General features: G+C 42.9%; 1 protein-coding gene across 1 annotated transcript in view; it reads right to left on the bottom strand.

Annotated features, from left to right (window-relative positions):
* Positions 1-19,964, bottom strand: part of ATXN10 (ataxin 10) — a 160,176-nt gene extending 140,212 nt beyond the window's left edge. The window contains exon 1 of the mRNA XM_082635894.1: positions 19,633-19,964. Coding sequence (XP_082492020.1) covers positions 19,633-19,748 — 116 coding nt within the window. The 5' untranslated portion in view covers positions 19,749-19,964. The remainder of the gene's footprint in view (positions 1-19,632) is intronic.
* Between the last annotated feature and the right edge of the window lie 1,265 nt (positions 19,965-21,229).

The following is a 21,229-nucleotide window of genomic DNA, read 5'->3' as shown; positions in this document are numbered from 1 at the left end:
TTTATATAGGCTTCTTGGCCCCAAATTCACCTCTGGGGATAAGGCTGTCCTTCTGACTCCAGATGCAGGGAGGGTACCTCTCACACGGAGATTTACTGCCTGCTTTCAACAGAGAGGAGGGTCAGAGCGTCCCTCTTGCACTGGCTCTTTCTTAAGTAACTTTAATTCAAAAAAATCAATATGCCACTGAGGCTTATTTGGGGGAGGCGTGCTCTGGGCTCGAATGATACTAAATATAGTGCAGGCACTATTAACACGCTAAGAAAGTACCCACGGGTTTAAAACATTCTGAAGAATGACAAGAGTGATCATGATTTCTACAACAAAGAATAAACCTAATTACCTCTATCTGCCCCACCTGCATAAAGTGTGATGACATTTATTACTTAATCTTATAGTCAAATAAAAGTAGAGCTCTAGAACTCAAATAATCTACAATAAAGCCTCTTTTTTTTTTCTCCTACGATGACTAAGAAATGTGTGTTTATACCTGGGGTAAAGAAGCCAGTATGATTTCTTTCAGCGGGTCCTTCACAAGCTCCCTCTCTCATGGGCACCACCTTCCTACTGTGAATGGTCTTCTCTGATGTCACTCTTTGAAATCTTAACCTCTGCTTCACTCAAAACTGATATCTAGCACAGCAAAAGCTTTGAAATCAAACTATAATAGACAACACAAAATCACAGCACTGTTCTTAGGAAAACTGGGTAACTGATATGCCAACCATAGAACAATTAGTAAGTTCATGAACCACCCAAAATAATTTCCAATGTTACATGTTAATTTGTCACATATACACCATGCCTTTCTCCTTCATTACACTTCTAACCAAAAGAAAAATGTTTACCTGAACTACGGCCAACCAAAAGACTCCTGAAACACAAATAACTATCAATAGCTACTAAAGAGTAATCACGGCAGCATCTATCCAGCATACAACAGTTCACATACGCGGTATAAAGAGAAAATAATCTGGGACTGTGATCACTGTCATTTGTCCTCGCCATGGATTCCTGAAACCAGCAAGCACTGGCAATCCTCTGGGTCTGTTCACATGTATGCCCTCCCCCAGAAGCCCTCTCACACCACCCCCACCCAAGCCTCTGCCTGGAAGAAACTGCGGGCTCCTTTCAGGCCTCTGAAAACCCACAGCCCTGGTGAGACTCCTCTGCTACTCAGAGTACTCAGGGGAGCTGCAGCCCATCTCTATGCGCCCCTGGAGCTCGGCCCATAGAACGGAATAGCATTTACCCACATCAGATTACATTCACTGATGCGGTCTATCACCCCAGCTAGACTATAAATCCCAGAAAAATAGAGACTACCTTATTTTTTTCTGTATCTCTAGGGCCCAGACCCGCATTCACTAATTGCATTTGTTCAATTCAAGTTTAAAACAGTGATGAGACTATTCACATATTCAGAGCAGGATCTAACTGCTTCACAGACTTGTCAGGTAACCCACGTACTGAGCATGTGCCCTGAGCCAGGCACCAGGCCTGATGGGAGCAGTGAAATCAGTGTACTTTGCAGCAACTGGAAAAAGGGAAACACTGAGGAACTAGCTCAACTCCTCCATTCCCATTAAGAAATTCACACATCCTGGACCCAAAAATTTGAAAAAAAAAAAAAAAGGTCATATCTTAAGGTGTTAATATCTTATAATTGGTATTTAAGAAACATCTAATTTCTCCTTCCCCACTGAATGATAAACTCACCCACTGAATGGGCAAGCTTAAAGGGGGAGGGAGAGGTGAGAGGTTGTAACTCAATTAACTACATTTTAAATTTCTTGAAAGCAGAGACTATTTCTTAGATGTCTGTACCCCTCTATAAAGGGTGAAAGGAAAAAACTTTTCCTCTAGAGCCATATAATAAATATCTACAGATTTTATTCACCATATTTTAATACAATATAATAAATTAACAACTTTTATCAGATGAGGACAAAAAAAGCTTTTCATTAACAGTAACTACTGTGAAAACATTTAACTCTCTTCTGTACCTCTTTACCTTCTCCACAGCCTTGAAAGAAAGCTATTTGGCATTACAGATCCAAAGGAGTCCTAATGTACTCTGTCTGCAAATTCCATGTTCACTGTCAAGACAGCACAGCTAAGTATGTGTAATGATTAACGACAGTGAAATAACCAGTAAAGATCAGTCAATCATTTGTATATTACAAATGTTATTAATAATAAAAATTGCTGTCACTTCTGCTTTAACCAAACTAACACAAAATATTCACAAAGACTTTAAGAAGCTTAGCTACTTCATTCTCAGAAGGCCGAAAGTACTTAGAAGGACAATTAAAATTCAACCATTAGACATTCCTTTTACATAGGAATGAATGTATACCCTGAAGACAACTTAAAAATGAAATGTTACATTACAGAACAAAAACAGCCTTTGAATTATACAAAAGGTAGAACTGCACTTCCTTCAAGTTTGAACAGATCTGTAGGTTTAATCCTGACAAGTCCTGTTTGAATAAAATTAAAGAAAACTACCGGTGATTACAGCACAGGTTAGATAGGCCTAACATACCATCCGTACTCACATCTTACAGTCAATCCATCAGGCGGCACCTCCTTCTGAAAAGGAGACTAACTGTTCGTCATTTAACACTGCGACTAAGACTTACCTCCTGGTTGAAAGATTCATTCTAATACCCGACATTTAATTAAAAATTGGCACATGTGGTTTAGAGTCGCTTAACCACTGTCACTGAGAAAAACTATTAGAATACACACAAGTTCAGAGATTAAAATAACAATCATTGGTTGTTATTTAAAAGCATAAACCCCTTACTGATTTGACTGCGTTAGACAAACAAAAACAGAAAATAAAAACATTTCTATCTCCTACCAGAAAGAGCCTAGGCAAAAGTTTGAAATTCATCTCTGCAGACCTCAAAACTCTCCTTTATATACTCTATTCCCCTCTTCTGTCACATCCAGGACACTCAAGCTGAGACAACTCCCTGAGACAGGGTTGCAGGGTTGGCAAACTTTTTCTGCAAAGAGCCAGAGAGTAAATATTTTAGGCTTTGAGGACCTGACAACCCCTGTCACAACTTCTCTGCTGCTGCAGGGCAAAAGCAGCCAGAGACAACATCCAAAAGAACGAACACAGCTGTGTTCTAGTCAACTCTTTGTATGGACACTGAAATTTAAAGTTCATATAATTTTCATGTGTCATGAAATTTTGGTCATTTGTTTTCCCCTACCATTTAAAATGTAAAAATCATTCTTAACTCAAAGGCCATTAAAAAAACAAACAAAAAAAAAACAGGTGGTAGGTCAGATTTGGCCCACAGATCATAGTTTGGCGATACCAGCTTTAAAGGGTTCCAAATATATCAGTCCTCTCCCCCCCGAAAAGTCACATGCTTCGCTCTTCCCCAATGTCCTCACCACAGTCAAAATTCATCTGTCATCAGAACAAAGAGAATCTCAAATGCATTATACCAAGCAAAGGAAGCGAAGAGAAGGTGAAATGCACAGAAGTGGACAGTGTCCAGAAGAGAACTGTGCACACAAAGAAACCTGGCAAATGACAGTGCTGGCACTAAAGATCCCAGGTGAAGGCCGGACTGTTCCAGAAGAGGTGCTGGAACAACTATCAATCATATGAGAAAAAACCAAATTGGAGCCTTATGTATAATCCTACTAAAAGTAATTCCAAATGGATTTAGGAATGTACGTTAGGCAAAACTATGAAACTCTGGAAGAAAATATATGGAGAATGTCTTTACAGTCTTAGGTAGAGAAAGATTTTTTGTATGTAAGACCTTATTTAAAAAGTGGTATTTGAGCACAGAACTGAAGAAGGTGAGGAAGCAAACTATGCCCCTTCCTGTGAGAAGAGCTTGGATGGCAGGCAAAGGCATCACAGGAACAGCAGGGGGCTTGGTGGAAGCATCCAGTGACTCAGGGGTAAGACACAGGCTCTGTAGGCCACTGAAAGAACTTCCGCTCCTGATGTGAACCCAGGGAGGGTTCTGAGCAGAGGAGTGACATCACCTGACTTTCACTTTGAAAGGATCCCTCTGGCTATTCTGTAAAGAACTGATCATAGCAGGAGAAAGAAAAGACAACAGGAGATCAGTCAGGACACTATTCTTGGAAAAGAGTGGCAGAGGCAGACATACGAAGCACGGATCAGATTCTGAATGTATTCTGAAGACGGAGCCAATAAGACTTGATGATAGATTATTATGAGGGGTATCTGAGAAGGGGGAGTCAAGGATGGCTCCAAACTTTGGCCTGAGCAATAAATGGACAGATGTATCTGCTGTTTACTGAGTTGGAGGAGACTGCTGTAAAGATATATGGAGAAGGGAGGAATCGGGAGTTCAGGTGGAGATTTGTTAAATTTGAGGTACTTATTAGAAATACAAGTGGAAATGTGGAGTAGGCAGATGAACATACAAGTTTGGAGATCAGGAGAAAAGTCCAGCTAAAGAAAACTGTTACAGTTACCGTCAAATGTAAAGTAGTAAAACCCCAAGGCTGAATGCAATTGCCAGGAGAGTACAGGTGGGTGGGGAGAAGAGGTCTGAGGACTGAGCTCTGGACCGCAGAGAGAAAAGCCAACGAGAGGAAAATCCGAAGGGGGTGGTGTTCTAGAAGCCAAATGAAGGTGTTTCAAGGAGAAAGAAGTGATGAACTACATCAACTGCAGCTGACAAGGATTTATCCAGTAAGATTTAAGATTTTAAGATTTATCTTAAATCCAGTAAGATAAAGATTTAAGATGAAGACCAATGGACTTGGCAATGTGGAATAGGTTCAAGAGAACAGAGAAATTGTGGTAGGTGAATATAAAAAACTCTTTAGAGAAGCTTTATTATAAATGGGAGCAGAGAAAAATCAGGGAAATGGGGGAGAGATTTTTCTTAGGATGGGAAAAATTACAGCAGATCTATAAACTGATGAGAACAATCTAACAGAAAAGGTAAAACTGATGATTTAAGAAAGGGGGGGGAGAGAATTGTTGGAGCAAGGTATGCAAAAGGGAGCGGAATTTAGTGCAGACCTGAGGGTGGCTGGCATCTGAAGGAAGACAGTTCACCAACAGTAACAGAGGGAAGGCAAATTATGGGGACAGATACAAGTAGGGGGTAGAGAGGGTAGTGGGAGTCCCTGGAAATTATCTTCTGGTTGCCCCTATTTTTTCAGAAAAATAGGAAACTGAGAAGGAGGATGAGGGAGAGGCAACCGAGACTTAGGGAGAGCAAAAGGCATAAAACAGTTGACTAGGAAAGCACGAGAATTAAATGGATTAGGGAAATAGAAGGATTGCTGGGTAGAACTAAATGCCTACCCAAGGTCAGTGATCATCCATTTACAGAAAGACCAATCAGTTTGGTTGTAAGTTTTTCTCCATCCTCGTTCAGTTATTTGGGTGCAGACACAAAGGAAACAGCAAGTTGGATTTAACTAGGGCTGAAGTTTTACCAGGAAAGTATGACAAAGTTAGGAGAAGAGGCAAGGGAACTGAGAATGCACACAAGGAAATGCTTTATTACTGATCCTTAGATCTAAACTGGATTTAAGAAGGGAAATGTGACCATAAGGAACAAAAGGGACAGTGAATAGGAAGGAGTAGGATCAACAGACTGTGGGTCCTGGTGGGGTTGAAGACTTGTTGGAATAGGGGACCCAGAGAGACAGGATACAACAGGCAGCCAGAGTGGGACTCTTGGAATTAAGATTGTGGAGGGAATGCAGCCATGGTTAGTCATAAGGCCTGGGTAGCACGTGGCAATGTGTGGTTAGATGGGAGGAAGGGGGTGTCCAAGTTCACTGAAGGAGAGAAAGTCAAGAAATAAAAGGCCAGGGTAATGAAAGGATAATCTATGTAAAAACTAAAATAACCAAGATTTAAGACAGGAGAAGTAACGCAGAGTTAACAGTGAACTAGAGCTAAATTCTTTAAGGAACGACATAGAGGGACCAACAGATCTTTTAATAGCAGAAGAGATTATCCATGAGGTATACTCTGATGGCATGAGATGAAAAGTTGGAGGGGTTTTGGAGGAAGAAGTTCTGAAAGCAGCAATGACAATCACCTTCACACCTACACACCTTCAAGCCAAGCAGTACACTGGATATAGGAGAAAACAGCCCACTTTGAGGACCTTCTGGGAAAAGTTTGTCCTTAGAAGTGAGCCGTATTTCACCTAGATCAAGATGAAAGGAATGTTCAGAGAGGTTGAGGACATAGGGAATTTTGCACACGGGAAGGGTTTTAAAAGCTGAGGAGTCAGAAAAGAATCCATACAAAGCCTTAAGGGAGTCAGAGAGTAACAGAAAACCAAGGAGTTTCCCATATTAGTTAGAAAATCAGCTTGTGAATGTCTAGAAAAAACCCCGTTGAGATTTTATTTTGAATGGCATTGAAACCACAGGTCAACTTGGGGAGAACTGATGTCTCTACGTTATTGCAGTTTCCTATCATGTAATGGTATAACCATTTATGTTTTCTTTAATGTCTTCTGATCAAGTTTTGTAATATTCTCAATGAGGATGATAGCCACTAACACTTAAACTGTGCTTATTCCGTGCCCGGCACTTAACTAAGCACTATATATAAAACCTCCACGGCTACCGTGAGCATATCCCTAGCTTACAAATCGTCCTCTTACCTCTAATATGACTTCTCTGGGCTTGTGGCCGTCAGAGAGGCTGACTCAGCCTAGAGTGAGCCCCAGGGTTCCTTAGTCTTTGAATGAGTGTCCTTGCCCACGGTCCAGTGACCACACCCTCGGGTCCAGGGACCACTACAAAAGACTGGAAGAATGAAAGAGCTGAGAAACTCTCCTCTGGGGGCATGGTTGGTCACAATTCTAACCTTATTTATTTTGATTTGCTGGCTCAAACTTCTTCCTGTCTACTTTGTCCATTTAAGATAATTGGATGCATGGGGTGGCTCACACTGACCACATCGGTATTTTGAAGCTGAGTCAGAACACCTTACCAAGTAGTTTTGTGTGGTATTCTAGCTCATGGCACAGGTAAAAATAAAGGAAACTGTCACCACACTCTATGATGTTCTTTTTATAGTGTAGCATAATTGATGTTCTCTCTCAACACAGCTGATCTGAATCATGGTTGAGTCAAGACAGCATATGGCGTCCTTTGCTAAGCTGACAAGTGGCATGGGTTTCTTTTGGCGGGGGGGAGTTGTTTTGTTTCTTTTTCTTTCTTTCTTTTTTTTTTTTTAATAATGACCTTCCTCTCCAACTCCTTCTTTTTATTTATTTATTTATTTATTTATTTATTTTTCGCTGTGTTGGGTCTTCAGGTTGCTGCACGCGGGTTTCTCATTGCGGTGGCTTCTCTTGTTGGGAGCACGGGCTCTAGGCGCGCGGGCTTCAGTCGTTGCAGCACACGGGCTCAGCAGTTGTGGCTCGCGGGCTCTAGAGCACAGGCTCAGTAGTGGTGGCGCACAGGCTTAGTTGCTCCACAGCATGTGGGATCTTCCCAGACCAGGGCTCGAACCTGTGTCCCCTGCATTGGCAGGTGGATTCTTAACTGCTGCACCACCAGGGAAGCCCGTTTTGTTTCATTTTTTGTTTTTCTTTTTGGTGCAGCCAAAGACTCCTGTTGGTCAGAGGCTCAGTAATGTTTGCGGGAAAGCTATGTGAATGTGTGTACATGCAGATGGTAGGTTAATTTTGAGTTCTGCACTAGGCTGACCTCTGAAGTGCTCAATATCCCCTTCCTTATGAAAGTCAGTCAACATACTGACGCAAGCAATGAGGAACACCAAAACATCTTCTACCTCTTGAAATCATCATCTGTCATTATTTGATCATTTTTTATACCTCTTACTAGAGTCTTTCCTCTGTGCTCTCACTTTATATCTAATGACCCCAGAAAATTAAATAATCTAAGGAAATAATAAAAATACAACCAAGTGCTCATTATGTGCTAGGAGGTACTGAAAATACAGAGGTAAGAAGAATCCTGCCCTCAGATCGTTCTCATTCTAGTGGGACTGGTAGGTGACAAGTGATCATAATACTCTAGTGAAGTTCTTTGAAAGAGGTAAGGGGAACATAGGACAGAAGCACATAGGTCAAAAAGGCTTTCAGGAGGGGTTGAAATGGTCATTAAAACCTGAGGGAAAACTAGGAGTGTGTGTATGAGGAAAGGAAAGAAGTTACAAGTTTAATATTACAGCATTTGAGCTATTCCTCCTTTAGTGGTTTGAAGTGAGCTAGAAATACTTACACTGTACCAACTAGAGTTGCATCACTAAACACAGAGCATGGTACACAGCATATGTGAGGTAATTAAATAAGTAAATAACTAACACGGTAAATCGAATTAATAACTTTTGAGCAATCAGAGCAGTCATTATTGACTGGCTGTCAGTGCTAAGAAGTGACTTTCTTCATTACAGCCATTGGCTCTTCATTGTTTATTCAGTTCAACATATATCAAGCACTCACAATGGACCGGGCACTATGTTAGAAGATACCATAAAGAAGACAGACCCTGCCCACAGCAAAGTCACAACCAAGTCAGGGGAAACACATACAAAAGTCTACTGCATTATGAAATGAAAGTGCAGTGAGAAAGGAGTTCACACTTTAAACATCTCCCCTCCATTCCAGACACGGTAATCATATGTTTATTTCTAAAAATTATAAATATAGAGCCCAACTTTGAAACAAGGTGAATATCTCCACACACCAGAAACTGACTGGAAACACTTGGCTATAATCAGGTCTAAAACCAGAGTGGAACATGTCCAGAATGGCCTAAGGTCATCTGCAATTCAACTCTGGCAGGATGACGAGAACCAAAAGCCGCCTACACCTGTGGTGATCAGAGTCACTACGTAAAAGTCAGTGTTAGGACAGGACTCCCCTGCATCTGAAGAGAGAGAAAAAGAGCTGGACTCAGTGCAGCCCTATGTATGGGTTACCTGCAAAGCTGTGCGCCTCCAACGTCAGGACAAAGCCAAGACAGCTTCCAGAGAGGGAACCCGGTCCAAGATGCTGGCTAGCTTAGTGACCAGATACACAATATCCTAATATCACTACGACACAAATCACCAGTAGCAGGAAAACCTGATCTTAGGCTAGGGTCACTGGGGAAATAGGTGGAAGCAAACGCAACATCATTATACAAGGAGGAGTGAGCCCAGAAAGGGAGAAAATGCAACAAATTTCTCACGGTGAGCCAGCAAACTAAAAGTTCAAAGAGAAAATCTAACCCTAAGAAAAAGTGGCCCCTTTCCTCACCACTCCCAATGACAAACCTGCAGAATTTGTGCTTCCCAACCCCACAACGCTAGACTGTGCTGGACTAAGCCCTAGGGCCAAGACAAAGAACGTCTCCATCAGGGAGCACAGAAAGGGATCTAGTGTATCTTAAACTAGATCCACAGAATGATCACTTTGAGATTCTCAAGCTGGTGAACCAGCAGGCAAAGAAGAGCGACTACACTGGCAGGAGAAACCCACCCTGATTATCAAGAAGAGTTGCTACTACAAGCTGGGCACCAGCAGGAGTAATCTGGAACTCAGGGGCTCAATGGCTGTCTCTTGGTACTTCCATGTCCAGGGATAGCCACAAACAGGCAGCTGCAGCAACCACAGACCGACAGGAGAGAGGCAACCAAGGGCTCAACCCCCTGGGCATCACAGCCCAGCTACAGTGCTGGGGGAAAGTCAGGGAAGTCTAGACTGCAAGCAGGAGCAGGGAGATGATTATCCACTTACGGCCTCAGGACAGTCTTCAGCAGTGGGGACTGAACTTACTGCAATGCACTAACACTCCTGTCCAGGTCTTTGCTTTTAGATTCCAAACAGCTACAGCCTCCAAGAGCCCGTGACTGAGTGAACAGCGTCAGGCAAGAGGAGGTCTCAGAAGAAGAGCACACCACAACGAATCTTCACGGTGTCCCTCACCGCACAGCCTTGGTCCATCCAGATAACAAGCCCAGGGGCAATTCTCAACCAGTGGGCAACAGGTTAATAGATAAACCAGCCAGCCCTGTGCACAGATCATTTGGAGGTGCACCCCTCAGGGATACCCAGCGGGGTTGAGCTGCAGCTGCCTGCAACAGTTACCACTCAGTACGGCATCCCTGCACTGGTTGTTCCCCCTTCCACACCCAGCTTCCCCTGTGCCATACTCCTGACTGCTGGGGGTCACCTATGATTAAATTACTTCACCCAAGTCCCTACCTCAAATTCTGCTTTGGGGGAAAAAAAAAATCCAAAGGCTCAGGTATACAAGGAGACATGTATAAAGATGGTCTCTGCAGTACCGTTTGAATTACCAAAACTTCAGGACAAATCCAATACCCATCAGTAAGAAAAAAGGTAGGTAAATTATGATGTAAGCTTATGAAGGAACACTCTACAGCAACTGAAGTTAATGATCTAGCTCTCTATGTATAAAAACTGGTAGCGGGCTTCCTTGGTGGCGCAGTGGTTGGGGGTCCGCCTGCCGATGTAGGGGACGCGGGTTCGTGCCCGGTCCGGGAGGATCCCGTGTGCCGCGGAGCGGCTGGGCCCGTGGGCCATGGCCGCTGGGCCTGCGCGACCGGAGCCTGTGCTCCGCGACGGGGCAGGCCACAGCGGTGAGAGGCCCGCGTACTGCAAAAAAAAAAAAAAAAAAAAAACAAAACTGGTAGCACTCGAAAACAGAGCAAAAATTAAAGATGCAAACTGCAGCGTGTACAGCATAAAACATACAGTATAACACGTACAAGGGAGGGAGGAATGAGACTGGAAAGTGAAACAAAGAGCCCTACCCACCACTCTCACCTCCGGGCATTCACGCCCTTCTGTGTGACCCTTAGAACACGCAGTGGTAAGGGCATGTCCTTTCCTAGATGATAAAGGCACCCCAGCTCCCATCTTGAGCGGGCTCTCTTGGATCACTCGCTTTCCAACAAGCCGGCTGCCGAGGCACGAGCAGCCCTGGGGAGGGGTCCACGTGGCTAGGAACTGGAGCTTTCTGCCCAGAGCCACTCGTGTGAGCGTGGAATCCCGACCTCCCACCCCAGTGAGGCCTTCGGGAGACCACAGACCTGGCCCACGGCTTGACTGCAGCCTCGCGCAAGACCCCAAGCCAGAACCACCCAGCTAAGCAGCTCCCAGATTCCGGACCCTAATAAACTGTGTGAAACAGTAAATGTCTGTGGCTTCAGGCTGCTAACCTGTGGGGTTATTTGTTCTAATACCGAGGACATTAACAATATCAGTAATGTTTTGGATTTTGAGAGAACAAAATTTTAACATTTGTTGATTTTGCAAGTGAAATACATGGGTACTTGTTAGATTATCTGTTATATCATCCTCCATAAAGGCATTAACATTATTATATATTTGTGGGTTTTGACTTGACAAGAGTTTAAAAATAAGCAAACAAACCAACAAAAACACTAGAGTGAAAGTTAACGGAAAGCTTCAATTTCGTTTTTCCTTAGAGTACACAAGTATGGTTTTCTAAAATGTCAGCTCCTAAAGCACAGTCACTCCATGCAAAATCATCTAAATTCCTCTGCTCATGTCATAATGTAAGTTACTGTCAAGTACTCACTTTTTTATTGGAAATTCTATAACTTTTAAAAATTATTTAATATCGCTAAAATACCTTTCTACCAAGGGATTAAGATTTTGTAAGAAATTACTGCCTACATCTTTTGGATCTGAAAAACCAATTTTCTTCCACTGACTTGAGTTATTAAATCTATTCCTTATTCTAAAGTTCCAGGGGCAGTTCCAAAGCCTATTAAAACAAGAACTTGATCATGGAATTGAGATGAAATTAAAAATTTTACAAGCACTATTTTAAAATATGAAAAAAAATTTCAAGAATTACCACACTTTTCATTTCTTTTCACTCCTGATTCTGACTTGAGCCTGCAATAATAATAGTGGTGTTTGCTGGCATCAACTACGTGCCAAGCACCATTTCAGACTCGACATCCAGCACCCCCTAATACCCACATCAACCCTACAAGGTAGGCATTATTATAATACCCGTTCTACCAGAGTAGAACTGAGGCTCAGAGAAGTTAAAAATATTTGCAGTTCATGCAGCTAGTATGTTGCAGTACTTAGATCTGAAACTAGACCTATGCCTTACAAAAGCCTTTTTCCCCTGAAACCCACCGAGTCCAAAAAGATACCAGTATTTCATACCGACACATTTCAACAGGGAGAGGAAGAAGCTCCCCGAACTCAATTGTTTAAAAAACAAAACAATTTCAGTCACTCTGCAAAACAGCCCCTGCATTATTCACAGGTCACAAAAAGCCGAGCAAATTCCACTCCTACCCCAGAGGAAGGAGATCTCAGGTTCCACAGCAGTAGGATGAAATCACACTACGGCTACCCCTGCAATGCAAGGTTCCAAAAGCACCCTCACACTGCAATTTTCAGTGGACAATGAGCTGAAATTTCCAGTGCCACATTACTTCCCTTATCCTTCCAGGATTACTTCCATTTCTTTCTACATTTGGTTTCAAGCATTTCATGCATTCACACATCAGTCACTTCAGCTCATCTCAGGCTCTGGAAACAGAGAGCACTGTCTGGCATAGATGAAAATGTAAAACAAAGCCCGACTCACTCTAACTGTATGAAGAACATTAGATAAATCTTTCTTTTCTTAGGGCAAATTTTACAATTCACAAACATTGTTTTACCACAAAGTCTGAGATTTAGCTTGAGTAAGTTCTTCTGGGGGGTGGCAAGGAGAAGGACAATAATTTTACACACAGAAAACTGAGATATAACTTACATACAGTGAATTACACAGATCATTAGTGTTTAACGAGTTGTGTCAAATCCAGGCAACCAATACCCATCTAGATAGAGCACATTTCCTCTACTCCAGAAAATTCCCTCATGCTCCTTCCCAGTCAACCCCCAACCTCCTTTGACAACCACTGTTCATGTCTGTATTGCCAATTAGTGATACAGACAAGATTAGCTTTGCCAATTGTAGAACTTCATAGAATCATACAGTATGTACTGTTTGTCTAGCTTCTTGCATTCAGTATGTTTTGAGATTCGTCCATGTTGTTGTGTACACTGGTGGTTCATTCATTTCAATTACCGGGCAGTTTTAGCCATTCTCCCATTGACGGACATTCGAGTTGGTTCCAGTATTTGGCTGTTACCAATAAAGCTGCTATAAACATTCTTTTACAAGGCTTTTGTGAACGTATGTTCTAGAGTAAATACCTAGGGTCATAGGCAAGTGTATGTTTAACTTTATAAAAAACTGCCAAAATGTTTCCCAAAGCGGTTGCGCCATTTACACTCCCACCAGCAATGTACGAGAGTTCCAGTGGCTCCACATCCTTGCCAAAATCTGGTGCTGTCAGTCATTCTAATCCTAGCAATTCTAATGAGTATGCAGAGGTATCTCAGTATGGTTTTACTTGTTTATAACAGCTTTCTTGAGATATAATTAACAAAGCATACAATTCACTCATTTAAACTACATAATTCGATGGATTTTGGTATATTACATTATTAACTTTTTTAATTGTGGTAAAATATGTAACATAAAATTTGCCATTTTGACCATCTTTAAGTGTAGAATTCAGTGGCTTTAATTATATTAGTAATGTTGTACAACCATCACCACTAATTCCAAAACTTTTCTAAGACCCCAAACAAACTCTGAAAGCATTAAACAATAACTCCCCCCACCAACCCCTGGTAATCTCTAATCTCCTTTCTGTCTCTATGAATTTGCCAATTCTAAGTACTTCATAGAGGTGGAATCTTACAAAATTTGTCCTTTTATGCCTGGCTTCTTTCACTTAGCATGTTTTCAAGGTTCACCCACATTATAGGATGTATCAGTACTTTATTCCTTTTTATGGCTAAATAATATTCCACTGTAGGTATATACCACATTTTCTTTATCCATTCATCTGCTGATGGACACTTAGGTTGTTTCCATCTCTTGGCTATTGTGAATAATACCTCAATGAACACTGGCATACAAGTATCTGTTTGAGTTCCTGCTTTCAACTCTCTTGGGTAAGTACATACCTAAGAGTGGAACTGCTGGGTCATACTCTGTGTTTAGCTTTTTGAGGTGCCACCAAACCGTTTTCCATAGTAGCTGAACCACTTCACATTCCCACCAGCAATGTACAAGGGTTCCAAATTCTCCACATCCTCACCAACACTTACTTTCCATTTTTTGGTAACAGCCATCCTAAAGAGCGTAGAGTGGTGTCTCATTGTTTTAATATGCATTTTCTTGATGATTAATGATGTTGAGTACTTTATCATGTGTTTGCTGGCCATTTATATAATCTTCCTTTGTAAAGCACAGATTTTTATGACCAATTTTTTAATTGGATTGTCTTTTTATTATTGAGTTGCAGGAGCACTTTTATATACTCCAAAGCAAGTTCTTTGTCAGATATATGTATTGCAAATATTTTCAGTCTATGGCTTGCCTTTTTCATTTTCTTAATGGTGTCTTTTGATGAGCAGAAGTTTTTTTAATTTTGATAAAGTCTAGCTTGATAATCAATTTTTTCTTGCAAGGTTAATGTTATATGTGTCCTGGATAAGAAATGTCTGCCTACACACAAGATCACAAAGATATTCTCCCATCTTCTAAACATTTTATAGTTTTAGCTTTTATGTTTAGGTCTACAATCCATGTTGAAATATTTTTTGTGAATGGTCCAAGGTATGGGTCAAAGTTCATTTTATTCCAATTAGATATCAAGTTGTTCTACCACCACCATTTGTTGAACTAAATTATTTTTAGATTGACTTTGGTTTAGAGTTTGCAAATATTTTGGAAATGGGCTTAACACTCCTTACACAACATTCAGCATTCAATAAAAGATAGGACCAAATGACTAAACACAAGAAGACAGAAAATGAGAATAGATAGTTATCAGGCACATTCTCCAAAAAAAAACTATAATTAATATGCTTAAGAAGGTAAATGACAAAATGAATTACAACAGAGTAATCCATTTTAAAAAATCAAACACAAATTCTGCAATACAATAACTCAAAAATACAATACCTGAAACTAAGAACACAATAGATGATAGCAGATTAGACATAGCAGAAAAGAGGAATAGAGAACTAGAAGGTAGATTAGCAGAAAAATTTCAAACCAAAGCTCAGAGAGAATGGGAAATACATAAAGGAGGCTTTGAGAGATATAAAATATAGTGAAAGGTTTAACATATGTGTAATTACAGTCCTTGAAGGAAAGGAAAGAACAGGAGAGAGGCAGTATTTGAAGAAACACTGGCTGACAATTTCCTAAACTGTTCAAAGACACCCAATTCAAGAAGCATTATCCAAACAGGATAATTACAAAAAAGCCAACCACCTCTGTCCTCATAGGCCTTCATTCTGGAAGGAGACAGAGAACAAATAAGAAACCACTATTAATAATTACATAGTAAATATGTTAGAATATAATACATTCTTTCTTTAAAAAAGGGAAAATAGTTTATAAGGTAAAGGGGTCCCAAAGTATGGAGGGAAGTATCTGCACTATTATATAGGATATACAAAGCCACGAAGGAAGTAATCAGAAAAATAATTTTGACTAAACATAGGTTAACAAGAAAAAATTAGCCACACTGAGAGAAACTTAAAAAAATTATTATCTACATGAACATGGAAGAAAAAAGACTATGCACGCACCATGAGTAATCACTTATACAAATAGCAGCAATTTGTTAAGCACCTATAATTATCAGACTGTATGCTAGATGCTAGGGATACAGGGAATGTGATACAGTCACTTTATTCAAGAAGCTTATGGGATGGAAGAGCAATGAGGTATCAGTTTAAGCATGAGAATAATTTACAGAAAGCAGTATCCAAATGTTACATTGTTTCATGAATACTCAAGAACCAGAACATAATCTTCCCTACAGAAAAAAACAGAGTAGCATTACTCAACAGAACTTACTGTGGTGATGGAAAAATTCTGTATCTGCACAGTCCAATAAGGTAACCACCAGCCACCCGTGACTGCCTACCGAGTACTTCAAATGTGACTGGCACAAGGAATGGAATTATTAATTTTACTTATTGCTAATTAATTTTTTTTTTTTTCTTTTTGCGGTATGCGGGCCTCTCACTGCTGTGGCCTCCCCCATTGCGGAGCACAGGCTCCGGACGCGCAGGCCCAGCGGCCATGGCTCACGGGCCCAGCCGCTCCGCGGCATATGGGATCCTCCCAGACCGGGGCACGAACCCGTATCCCCTGCATCGGCAGGCGGACTCTCAACCACTGCGCCACCAGGGAGGCCCCTTGCTAATTAATTTAAATAGCCACATGTCACAAGTGGCTGCACAGACAGTGGAGGTATAGAGTATGACAACCAATCTGACTTGACTCTACACTTTAATAGAGGGGTCTGCATACATCATAAAGATAAATGATGAAGAAATACATCATAAGTATAACTAAAGGGCTGGAAAATAAAACCTCCAGGAAAAGGCTGAAAACAGAATTCTTAATGTATTTACATCTTACTCTGTTCCAGAAAGAACCTAGCATGACTTGTAAAGACTCGGAGCACAGCCAAGAAAAATCACTTGTTAAATGTTAAAAATGCAGATGCATACATTAAAAAGGTATAAAACAAATTTAAAACAATTAATAAAAAGAACTATCTTCTACAAAGAAGAAATAACTGAATAGCCTCTTAGTACTGATGTTTTATGACCATAAGCAATTTTTTTTTTTTTTTTACAGATTTTAGTGGTTAAGACACTATTCAAGGAGCGCGTTATAGAATATGGTTTTAATCCAGAGGACGAAAATTTTAGATTGGTATACTGATGATCTATATACCAATATATATAACAAATTACCCCCAAACTGAGCAGTTTAAAACAATCACATTTATGGTCTCACACAGGTCAGAGTCTCTCGTGAGCTTGCACACATGGCTGTGGGCTTGACTGGGACTGAGAGGATCCACTTCCTGGATGGTCATCACATGGCTGCCGGCAGGAGGCCTCAGTTCCTCACCACACAGATCTCTCTACTTGGACGCTTGAGTGTCCTCACAACATGGCAGCTGGCTTTGTCAGAGTGAGTGATCCAAGAGAGAAAGCAAAGGGGAAGCTGCACGGCCTTTTATGTCTCAGAAGTCACACACTGTCATTTCCCCCATGTCTATCATTTACAAATAAGTCACTAAGTTCAGCCCACACTCAAGGGGAGAGGAATTCTTTTGTTCCATCAATTACTTTCTTACTTTCCTCAGTATGTTTTTGCTTTGTCTGGTGTTTTTCTATTTGCTACTCTGAGGTCTCATTTTGCTTCACTTTACATCCCATCCAACTCCTAACACCTTGGTCCATCCTCCTCTGGGTCCATTGACATTGGATGGATCCTCTCAGAGCAGCTGGACTCTGGAAACCCCATGAGTTTCTGTGAGGGTGATTTGCCCAAAGACACACAAAGAAGTAGTGGCAGAATCAGGACCAGAAGCCGGATCTCACAAACTCTCATCAAAGGCTCTCTGCCCCACCACACAACTATATGCCTCCCTATCCCAAGACCTGACATCAGTTCACCTTTCCTGGTCTTCAAACTCCGCCTGGAATTAGGACAAACTTCCTGCCAGCCCCAGGAAAAACTCAAATCAAATATGGGACACATCTTCACTTCCTCATTCTTCCCCAACAATCTAACTGGTCCCTGAGTCTTGTCTATTCAATCTTGTAAATATTTTTCAATATTTATCCTACCCACCCCCATAGATAATATCCTAAATTCAGGCACTGTTCTCTTTCACTTGGGCTTCTGCATCAACTTCTTAAAAGTCCCCTGCCTCTACCCTCACCCTAATGTATCCCCAACAGTAGCAGTCAGAGGTCTTTCTAATATACAGATTTTGCCATGCCATGCCCTTGAAAGAACCTTCAATGCTTCCCCTCACAAGGGACAGAGTCAAGAAAGGTCTTGTAAACTGGCTCGGGGTCTCGGATTTTATCCTCCAGGTTATAAAGAGTGTCCCGATGTCTGACCATCTCCTCTGTACCATACACCTTACCTATGTTATCTCATTTAAACCACTCAGAAACTGTGCAAAATCAGCACACAGTCCCTTTGCACATACTGTTCCTTCTAATTAGCCCTCTCATCTGTAAGCCATGAAGCCAGAGTAATCTAAAACATTTCCTGGCCCACCAATCTATCCATGAGGTCCGCAGTTCCCCCGTGCCACTACCTCTTCTTGTCTAGACCCCCCATTACAATTTGTTTTCACAGCAATTACTCCAACATGCTTGAAAAAAGGGGGGGTATCACATTCATCTCTGCACCTTCAGCCTCTAGAAAAGAACCTGTTTCAGAGTAGGTGCTTAATAAAGGTAGATGACTGACTACTGACTAAAAGGAGGATCCGTCATGGTATAGATATGCCCAAGCAGTAACTCATTCAACATCTCCCAGAGTGTCATATCAATTAACATATCTCCCCAAAATCCATAAGGAGCAGTGCCCTGGGCTCTTAGCACTCTTTCAGTTGTTCAATACTTCTTATTGTGATTTAAGGCAGTAGAAGTGCTCAGATCAAAAGGACCTCTAGGACTTCTACGCTCCCTCTACTCTTTGCTATCTGCTGGTTCCCCAGAACAGGACTTTCCAAGAGAAGACTTTTTATTTTTCAACTTCATCACCTAGCACAAAACCTGGCACATGGGGGACCATCCATAAATGTGTTAAAGGATAATATCAGCTAGCACTTACTTAGTACTATGTGTGAGGTATGTGTTAAGGATTTAATATGCATTATCTCATCCTGACAAACAACGTCCCCAGAAAGGTACTGTCCAACATTATTCCTATTAAACAGACGTGGAAACTGAGGTCCAGAAAAGACTAGAACAAAACCAAACAGGGACTGACTGAGAGCATCACATACTTTATATTTTCACATCCTTTGTTTCATTTATTCCTCTGTACAATTCAGAAATGAAGTTATGTATTATATTCCCATTTTTAGGCAAGAAATCTTAAGGCTTGGAAAAATTGCACAATAACGCACGCACAGCTTGTAAGGCCAGGAACCAAATCCAGGTCTGTCAGACTCCTGGGCACCTTTGACAATGGCCATCTGGCCCTTCAATGGCAGAGTAAGGATTGAAGTGGCCTCTCCACAAAGCGCGGCCACCACTGGGGATACAAAGCCTGAGCTGACAGGCCGAATGGAGTGACGCCACCTCCCACCTTGCACATCTGTAACGTGTCTCTCCCCCACCAGCACATATGCTGACGCCGGCGGCCTGTCAGTCTGTTCCCGTTACAGGAGCGCCATCAACGCGACTCAACTAACCAAACAGGCAGCAGGCGGCCAAGGGCTCACTTGGTTCGGTCCCCCTTCCTGCACCCGGCTTCACATCTGTACTGACGGGCGGGGAGCTAGTGTCAGCCCCCCGCGGCACCTCAGGGACCGGGCGCGGGAGGACGCGGGCCTGACATCGGCGGCCCGGGGCCCCTCGGAGGCCGCCACCCCGCGGCCGTCCCGGGAGGAGGGGGCGGCCCTCTCCCCAACTGCCGCGCCCCCGCCCTGCTCCCGCAGCCCCACCGGGCCGCCCCCGACGCTCGCGCCGCCCGGGTCGTTACCGATTCCGCTGCTCTTTGAAGAGCGCCGTCAGCGCGCGGAGAGCCTCCAGGTCCTGGATGGGCGCGGGCACCATGACGCCGGACAGCCTGCCGGGCGGCAGCCTGGGCGCCGCCATCTTGCCGCTCGCAGCTCGGGCCGAGCGGGCGACGACGAGGAGCAGCAGGAGGAGGAGCAGGAGGGAAGGCAGAAGGGGGAGGAGCGCGCTCCGCAGCCTCCGGACGCCGCCGCCGCCGCCTCTGCGCCGCTGCAGCCCGTGGCCGTGCTGGGAGAGCGCGAGAGCACGCGCGCCGGATCGCCTCAGGCTGGAGGACGCGACGGCTCGGCGAGGGGAGGGGGCGCGGGCGGAAGTCCCGCCTGTAGGGAGGGGGCGCCAGCCGGAAGTTCGGCCTGTGGGGAGGGGGCGCGGGCGGAAGTTGTGTTTGAGGGGGCGGGGAAGTCAGGAGGGTGGAGGAGCCCAGAGGAGAAGTCTGGATGGGGCACCGGGACAGGGGCGCCCTGAGGGGGGAGGTGCTGGCAGAGGGGGTCTCCACGGGAGGGGTATGAGGAAGGGTCCTGCAGAGGCCCCCCCGGCGGAAAAGGCTGAAGACCTGGATCCTGCGGTTGGGTGGGTTGATCGGTGCCCACACCGACCCACTCGGAACTGGAGCAGTCTGTCTCCAGCTTGCAAGTCTCAGACCCTGGAAGCTCACTTCCCAATTCGTACTGATCATTTACTGACGATAACAGTTCATTTACCAGGCCTGCTTGGGATGAGAATACGTTGTTCCAGCTCATCGAGGGCTTTACATACAATTAGATGTCAAGGAGCTAGATTCTACATAGGTAGGGTAAGAATTGTGTTTTTCTAAGGGAAATGAGTATATTTTATAGGAATCAGACAAGGCTTCTCTGGGCTGTTGGTAACTCACATGTTTTCTTTCCACCACGCTTTATCATATCATGTATATGTCCTTTCAACAGGCATTGTTGCCAAGCCCCATGCTAGGTGCTGGGCAAACGGTGGTCCCTCGGTATCTGTGTGGGATTGGTCCAGGATCTCCCATGGACACCAAAATCCGTGGATGCTCAAGTCCCATAGTTGGCCCTCTGTATCCACGGATGTGGAACTCATGGATACAGAGGGACGCCTGTGTAAATATCAATAAGAGACGATCCCAACCCTGAAGAAACTCAAAGACTATTTAGAGAGAGGCAAACATAATTGAATACAGTTGATCACTGCTATGATAGAGGACTACACAAATTGCTATGGAACCGCTTAAAATATGTAAATAGTACCCTCTACATTTTTACTTGAAGAGTAGGTGTGTGTTTATAACGTAGCGCTTTTGACGTTCTTTGCCAAATAAAATTTAAAGACCCAGTAAACAACACTAGAGTATGCAGGAGAGCTGAAACATGAACAAGCAAGTCACCTGATATTGTAATTCAGCCTTACCCATTTAACTGACTACATATTCATTCATTCCACAAGTATTTCTATGTACCTACTATGTGCCAGGCATTAGATCACCTAGCAGTGCTCAAGACCATTCAAAATGTTTAACAGTCCTTAAACTAGCAGGGCAAAATCTCCCAATTTTTCCCTGAAGAACA

This window comes from Mesoplodon mirus (genome assembly GCF_964341445.2).
Source record: "Mesoplodon mirus genome assembly, chromosome: 11".
NCBI lineage: Eukaryota > Metazoa > Chordata > Mammalia > Artiodactyla > Ziphiidae > Mesoplodon > Mesoplodon mirus.
This window is presented reverse-complemented; position numbering and strand designations above follow the sequence as displayed.